Source organism: Lolium rigidum, chromosome 7 (assembly GCF_022539505.1).
Source record: "Lolium rigidum isolate FL_2022 chromosome 7, APGP_CSIRO_Lrig_0.1, whole genome shotgun sequence".
In the NCBI taxonomy this organism is placed as follows: Eukaryota; Viridiplantae; Streptophyta; class Magnoliopsida; order Poales; family Poaceae; genus Lolium; species Lolium rigidum.
The window spans coordinates 315,570,217-315,578,102 of record NC_061514.1 but is presented as its reverse complement, the minus strand read 5'-3'; the positions used below and the strand labels follow the sequence as shown (position 1 = coordinate 315,578,102).

Below are 7,886 nucleotides of genomic sequence, written 5' to 3'. Positions count from 1 at the left end.
TAGGCAGTCAATTCATATCCATCACGCATGTTTCACGAGATTCTGTTATACTCATTATGTACAATGAAAAGATATCATGGTTTTCTACTTCCTGAAAAGATGCTTTGTTAGACATATGTTAACTGTATAGTTTAAAATATTTAGATTCGATACTTGAAATTCATATGCGTACAGCTTTGTTAGGTTTATCAACATAATAGAAACAATTGTTAAAAGTTGCATTTGAAAACCATGCCATTATCGAAGACACCGACTTTTTCAGAGAGTGGATGGAGCAACATGTATAATCAGCCATTAACTTCATGTTTTTTTAATAGTTAAGTCAATGTGCCTCTTAACAGCTGGTGGTTCAAAACAAGACATAACCCCAAGGGCCAAGGAGCTCCATCCTTCATTGGTTCAATAAATAAATGTTGCAACGAAGAAAATGACAGAAATATACATCAGTATCAAGTATCAATCCCAAGGACACAATTTCTTTCGTGGATAAAAATAAAATACATGCTTTATTCCCATCAAGATATTTTGTCTAACTAAAGAACAAAAGATATTTAAAAGAAGAAGGGAAGAATGAACCCCAAAATAATAATGAGGGGAAGAAATTAAGTGATCTCCTAATTAAACTTACATCCCTGCCCTCCTTCTTTAACTACTGTCTACAAACAAAATTATTACTCCTCGTCATGTACAGTTGAGTCCTAATTACCTTGCCTGTTGATATTTACAGGAGAGCTACTATAGGTGTCCTATGGTAACTGATCACCTTGTGATGATGAGTCTGCTTGGAAAACCCTGCTGTTGACGCGGACGAGCTTGGCATCGCGGCGTGCTGAGACGCCAACCCCGGTGGACCTCACTGAGAACTGACGCAGGACCATGCCCAGCTCCGTCTCTGGGTCGTCGGCCTTCGCCTTGTGCTGCAGCCACTGGATCTTGTTGTGGTAGTCCGGGAAGAACCACGTCTTCACCACTGACAGGGTGAAGAAGGGGATGAGGGCCGCGACAGAGACCAGCAGGGTCACCACCCAGTAGGCTGGCGCGCCGCCCAGCGCCTCGGAGAACACCATGAAGAATGTGGTCGAGAACGATGGAGTGATCGCCCCGTACGCCAGGAGGAACACGTACCTGCAGCCAGCACAGTGAGTGTGTCAGTCAGTTTGATAAATTATTACGAGTGACCGATGTTTAGAACAGTCATGACTTGGTTGCCACTTAGTAGCGCATACCATAGGGCGATGCTGGTCCAGATGCAGATGTGCTGGATGAGGGTGAAGTAGTTCACCGTGATAGCCATCTGCATGTTGACGGCCCAGACTATGCACGTGTAGGCGGTCGCGCCGAGGGTCGAGAGGTCTATGACCTCGCCTCCGCTGCGGAACGCTTGGTGCTTGAGCGACGCGATCGTGAGGTAGAATATGATCACGGCGCTGGCCACACCATGCAGCATCCATCCTAGGAGCCTTGACCATCGAAAGAGCAGGTTCTGAGGACCCTCTTGGTAGAGCATTGGGTACTGCATTGCATTTCCAGAAACAGTGAGGAATTTACTTTTTTTCGTTTAGCCATGGACAGGGGTGCGTGAAAGTTAGCTATTCACGTTCCGGAACCATGACTTGGCTTCGAGATCTTATGGGTTTCAACTCTAGCCTACCCCAACTTGTTTGGGACTGAAAGGCTTGGTTGTTGGTTGGTATTTGATTTCAAAAATTAATTAAGGGAGCACATATATATGTATGTACCTTGAGACAAAACCGAGCGGAAACATCTTGATCAAACACACCCATAGCAATCACAGGTAACGACGTGAAGAGGACATTATAGAGCGACATTGACCAATCGTTGTAGAAAGTTTGGCCAGAAAATGATGTGTAGCACTCATACAGGAACAGGGTCACGCCAAAAACGATGTTTTTGTAGAAGAAGAAGCATACCTGTTGATCCATTAAAACGAAACATTCAGTCAAAACTACATGGTTCATAAGCAGAGTAATAATACACATGTCAACAATTATGTTGCGTACCATCGATGAGATCCTGCTATAGCACCAATGCCCATGCACAAGTAGCAGACGCTCGAGGAAGCGAAACTGCGCGATGGAAACATCACTCGCCATGACAGCCTGAGATTTAGAGAGAGATGATCACAACACTACATTTTTTTTCTAGACATTATGTTGTAGCTTTCATTCAGTTAAACTACTTCAGTAATACATGTGTGGGAGTATCAAACCTGCATTCCTTCGGCACCGCTGATTCCTACCCCAATATCTGCCTCCTGAATCATGCCTACGTCGTTTGCACCGTCACCAATTGCCAATGTAACTTTACGAGTTCCAGCTTTGACTAGCCTAGTGACCTACAACAGGGATGACAATAGCAGTTCAGAATCCATTCCTATTTCCCGCATGGAAGAATGCAATTCTGATGTATGCTTACAAGAGCCTTCTGCTTTGGAGAAGAACGACAGCAAATGACTGAACTGCACCCAGTCGCAAGATCAAGGAACATGCCCTTAGTATCATCTCTGAGCGCATATGTAAGCGATTTACCATCAACGATCAAAGCGAGTGATTCACTAGCAGATACATTTATGAGTTTCTTTCCTTCATTTATTTGCTGCACAACGCTATCCTTTGATGCCTGCAATATTTTTTAAAAAGGCAACAGTGTTAATAGTGTAAACAGACCAGCTGTGTACTTACTTTGTTACCCTACGTAATGCACTATAGAACCAAAAACTGAACTAATAGATAGCATAAACTACAAAAGAAATAATTTTCTACCTTTGTAATGGCTGCTCTGTCACCACCTTTCTCCAAGGCAATGATATCTGGTGTATCCAGTGTGATTGTTATTTGTTTCATCCCTTGTCTGAGTAGACTGCAGGCATATCTGTGAAAACGAATATAAGATTCTAAGTTCATAAAGTATATTGCTATTAGCATGGAAACTTCTAGGACAGATGGTATACCCAATGTTGATGGCGGTCTCCATCTTGTCGCCTGTCAGCACCCATATCTTGATGCCAGCTTGGGCAAGTTTGTCGATGCATTCAGGTACCTAGAAATGGAAATTAGCATGGGCAAACGAAGGAGATGTCTTGAACTGTCATGCATTCCAACATGGAAGAAGATTTACTCACCCCCTTTTGTAGTTTATCCTCAACAGCTGTAGCACCAAGAAGAATCAAATCCCTCTCTAGCGAATCTGCAGCCTCTTCAATCAGCTCGTCTCGATCAGCACTAACAGAATTCTTAGCTGCAGTGAACTTCCTGTCGAACTTAGCATATTCCGCCTCCTCAAGTTGCCGGTATGCGAGAACTAGTGTTCTCAGGCCAGCATCAGCGTATTCATTTATGTGCTGCTGCGTCGCTTCACTGTAAGTACTCTCAGAGCTAGATAGCCTCTCGAACATTATACTGCACAAGTTGAGCACAAGTCAAGATATAGCCATCATATAAGTACAGAGAGGAAGAGTAGATGCATCATGGCATCAGAGTCCATCCCAGCAGATTACTGAAGAGAATAGGAGTACTAACCTGTCAGCGCCTTTACTAAAGAGAAATGTCTTCCCCTCCTCGTCCTTAACTATTACCGACATCCGCTTCCGAGCACTGTTGAACTCAAGGACGTGCAAGACCTTATAGAATCTGCCAAAAAAAAGGTAAAAGTTTGTGTTACAACCAGGTCACTCCTGAACTTTTACACGAAAAATTGAAGTTCAAATCTTTACCTGTCAACTTGCTCTCCGGACAAGGGATCTAACTCATGCAGAGAAACTCCTGCCTGCGTCCTTTGGTAAAATGTGAAACCAAGTTCCCGTGCCGCAACAACAAAAGCAGCCTCATCGGGAGACTCTGCTTCATATGAAATCTTCCCTGATTGTTCGTCGACTTCCGGTATACATGTATGGCAGACGGCCAACAAGCGGAAGAACTTCTCAATCACACCGGAGTGGTCCTGGTTCACCCATTTACCATCCATGACACGCTCATCGGCGAAGTTAAATCCTTTGACTGCAGATTTCCCCTCGGACTGAAAGCCTTCGATACCGATTTCCATATCGGCGATCAAGGGCGAACCTTTCTTCTTCGCCATAGCTCTCTCGACCTCGGTGATTCCACGCCCATACGCCGTGCCTGCGATGGAACATTTGATGAACTCCATGGAGTTACAAGTCAAAGTCCCGGTTTTATCCGTGAGTATCGTGTGGACTTGACCCAGCTCCTCGTTCAAGTTGGATGTCCTAGCATGAGCCGGCGTATCACTCTCTTCATGATACATTTGGATGTCACTGTTGATGAACTTAGCTTGCAGTAGCTTGACGAGCTCGATGGAGACGTACAAGGAGATAGGGATGAAGTACCCGTAAAGGATCATGGCTGTAAAGAGATGCACTACTGCGGAGATGGCCGGTTTATTCGGATCGAAGACAATGGTGGTGTCATCGGGCCTGAGGTACCACCTCGTCATCCTCCCATCTTCTCGCAGATCATCTTTGGTCGCAATGCCAAAGAAAACCGAGCCGATGACCGAGATCAAGACGAGCGAACACAAGAGCAGGTAGATGGCCCCATCCATCTTCTTCTCGATCTTGCTCCTCTTAGAAGGAACAGTGGTAGCATTCTGCATGACCTTGGTGTCATGTCCCGTGAAAATAACCACGCCGTAGACGTACTCGGTGTTCCGGAGCTTGGAGTCCCTGAGCAGCAGCTGCTGCGGTGAGAGCGGGTGCTGCCGCTCCTCGACCTCTATGTTCCCGACAAACGAGTAGAGGTGCGCGTTGGGGTCCTCGCACCTTATCACGGCCCCGAAACTGGTGAAACTGTCATCGTCCTGTAAGTGGGAGGTGACGTCGAGGGACTGCTTGAGCTTGAGGTTGGTCTCCCCATCGAGGTTCATCGTCTCCACATAGCAGATGGCGTCCTCGTAGCTCGACGAGAGGAGGATGAGGTCGGCCGGGAAGTACTCGTCCTTCTCCACCTTGACCACGTCGCCGACCCGGAGCTTGGTCCATTTTGTCTGGTGGAAGGTGCCGTCCTGGAGCACCTTGATCTTCCTGTTGTTCACCTCAACATCCTGGATGAAGTTCAGGCAATGTTTTTTCAGTAAGTTGGTCAGGGTACAAGGAAGAGAAGCAGGGTAGTAGTAGCAGTAAATTGTTTTTGTGCAAACTAAATGGGAGGACATCAAACATTCTAAATGAGTACTGAAATTGATTGCTTCACCAACCCCTCCCAATCTGCTGAAATGGATTTAATTGGTTTGAGTTGGAAGAAGGTGCAGATGCAGATCCAAGAAGTGTACCAGCTGCTTCCTCCTCAAGTCCTCGATGGCCTCCTTGACCATGGTGACCAGGAGCACCAGCACGAGCGGCGACACCGCCGTTTGCCACCTGAAGGGCGCGATGGGGGAGAAGGAGAGCAGCGCGACGGCGAGGAAGTAGATGTTGGCCACGCGCCGGAACTGCTCGAACAGGGACTTGGGGATGAAGGTCACCGCGCTGTACTTGGTGGTGGAGATGTAATTCGACCGGTACCCTCCTCCTTCCGCCGCCGCGGCGGCGGCGGGGTCGTTGGCGTGGACGACGCGGGAGAAGCCCGGGCCGCCAATCCGGGACCCCTCGTCGTCCACCGCGCTGGGGCGGCGCGCGCAGGCGTAGGTGTAGAGCTTGCTTAGTAGCAGCCTGCGCTTCCGGTGCCGGCTCCCCCGGCCCGCGTCGCCGCCGGTTCCGCCCATTGCGGCTAGGCCGAGGTGTTCTCTGCTTGCTGCAGGGAATCTTTCTTGGTCGCTGGTCCTCCTCCAAGCTAGAGCAAAGCTGCAGCTGCAGCTACAGCTATAGTGCTAGTGCGTGGATCCTAGCTAAGATTGGCAACAATGGCGATTTCGCCGAGAAAGAATGAATCAATGAATCAATCAAGAAACGAGCAGGCCGTGGCCGGCCGGAGGAAGGAATCAACTGGACCAATGGCGGACAGCTAGCTTAGCTGTAGAAATCCTAGGAAAATCGCCGGCGAGATGCGTGGCGCTTTATGTCTAGTACTCCCTATGTACTATGTGTTTGTCTGCAGACTGCAGGCAAGACAAGAAGGATTAGGAGGAGGATGAAGACTTGATCAGCTAACAGCTGCCGAGAGAGAGAAAAATTAGTCTGCTGCTTGGGAAGCTCCGCAAGCCAAGCTGGACCAACTAATTCAATCTTCTAATCTTCTTCGCTGGTCTGGTGTGGGTGTGTGTGAAGGAAAAGAGGGAGGTGGAAGAAGACCGGTTGCTGGTGCCACCTCCACGGAGAGTCTTTGTTGTTGATGTGGAGGTCCTCACCTTCGCTCTGGTCTATCAAATGCAGCTGCTTCATTTGATATTTCCATTAAAAAAAATAGGGTTAATACAGTAGTATTAGTTTTAGTTTTGGGAAAGGAACGTCACTCACTCGTTAAGTCAAAGACACGCCGTGGTTGACTTGTCATCCCCAATGAACTTGACAAGTAAGCTTGATGATGATGCATACGATGCGGTTGGTGACTTTGAGGCTGCATCGGAATTCGTGGAGAAATAGCCATTTGATATGAGGAAGAGAAGATTAGGTCTAGTATAGAAGCTTCCTTTTGCTTATTTAGAATTTGGAATGCTGCCGGGTTGCCTGCCTACCTTGTTGATTTCTTCATGCAACAAAAATAAACATATATTACGACGAAAAAAAAATATTCAGATTAGAAGCTTCGTCATTTTTAGTACAATTTTAGAATACGGTTAGGTTGTTGACATCTCACTATAGGTGAAATCATCATTCTACCATTTTATGCCGCTCTCGTTTCTCCATGATAGCGAAGTTGATCCAAGGCTCGAGAATCCGACTCTAAATTCTTACAAAGCAAGCTCGGAAAAGAGAGAGAAAACATCAAACATCTAGGAGTCATTTGATAGATAGTATCCTACATTAGAGTTGTACATTCTCGGATAACTAGCAAACAAGAGGTAGCGAGATTAGGTCCATTTCACCGAGATCTCCTCGGGAATCATCATTGACAAAGCTAAAATGACCGCAAGCAATGTATAACCACAAGAACCGACACATGAAGATAGCTCTAAAGCAACGCCTCCAAGGAGGTAATGACACAAAAGTGTCATTGTCGCTCGGCCTAAAAGGATCTAGGTTTTTAAGGCTGGAGGCCAAGGTGGGAAGAAACATAGTGACACCTCCATGGAGGAAGAAAATGCCTGAGAGCGTCATCGATGTTCGCACCAGACGAGCTATGTAGGGATTTCGCCCAAAACGAAAACATCACCGCTGCAGTGACAAAGTAAACTCAAAGTTGCAGACCAGCCCTCCAACCATGTCGTAGACAACCTACTAGGCGATAAAATGAGCGCAAAAAGAAAGGTTTCGCTAAAGGAAAAGAGCAAAGAGGAAGCTACAATGGTTTTCACGATGATACACCCGAATCAAATGGGTATTATCGGTATTTTACAGGAAATACTTGAATTGGGGCGGAGTACATGCAGAAATCTAAGGTGCTAGCATGCAAGAGATATACTTAGACATCTTTGGGCCCAACAAAGAAGGGGGATGCCATCGAGGTAGGGTTGCTTTTGCCAATGAACAAGCGCCAACAAGAGGAACACAAAACGAGAGAAGGGGATATGAGGAGCCTCAACTCCGACCCCAACAACGTTGCAAGCCACCTAGACTACAATTGCACAATTCCCCATTAGCACACCATGCCACACTTTAGGTGCACACCGCCACAAACCAAACCATAGAGGAGGATCTCATGATCACCTTCCAACCCAACAACAACTGTTGAACCACAAGCCAACTGAGCCGACCCACCCTTAGCCAGACGCATAAATGCTCATCTAAGTCACAGGTCTGGAGAAAAAAAAAG

At 46.8% G+C, this 7,886-nt stretch overlaps 1 protein-coding gene across 1 annotated transcript; it reads right to left on the bottom strand.

Annotated features, from left to right (window-relative positions):
• Window positions 1–483: 483 nt before the first annotated feature.
• On the bottom strand, window positions 484–6,320 carry LOC124670313 (phospholipid-transporting ATPase 10-like). The gene is made up of 12 exons (XM_047206816.1): window positions 5,308–6,320; window positions 3,734–5,079; window positions 3,540–3,650; window positions 3,143–3,419; window positions 2,972–3,060; window positions 2,784–2,892; window positions 2,437–2,640; window positions 2,231–2,356; window positions 2,022–2,120; window positions 1,740–1,931; window positions 1,227–1,513; window positions 484–1,125 (listed from the first exon to the last, which is right to left on the bottom strand). The coding sequence occupies exons 1-12, from the start codon at window positions 5,737–5,739 to the stop codon at window positions 747–749; spliced, it is 3,651 nt and encodes a 1,216-aa protein (XP_047062772.1). The 5' UTR covers window positions 5,740–6,320; the 3' UTR covers window positions 484–746.
• Window positions 6,321–7,886: the final 1,566 nt, after the last annotated feature.

Excerpts from the sequence above, each read along its gene's own strand:
- LOC124670313 (XM_047206816.1), bottom strand. The coding sequence starts at position 5,739 with ATGGGCGGAACCGGCGGCGACGCGGGCCGGGGGAGCCGGCACCGGAAG. Across the intron at positions 3,651-3,733 it reads TCCGGAGAGCAAGTTGACAG|ATTCTATAAGGTCTTGCACG; the intron begins GTAAAGATTTGA and ends TTTTTTTGGCAG. Across the intron at positions 2,641-2,783 it reads ACAGAGCAGCCATTACAAAG|GCATCAAAGGATAGCGTTGT; the intron begins GTAGAAAATTAT and ends AAAATATTGCAG.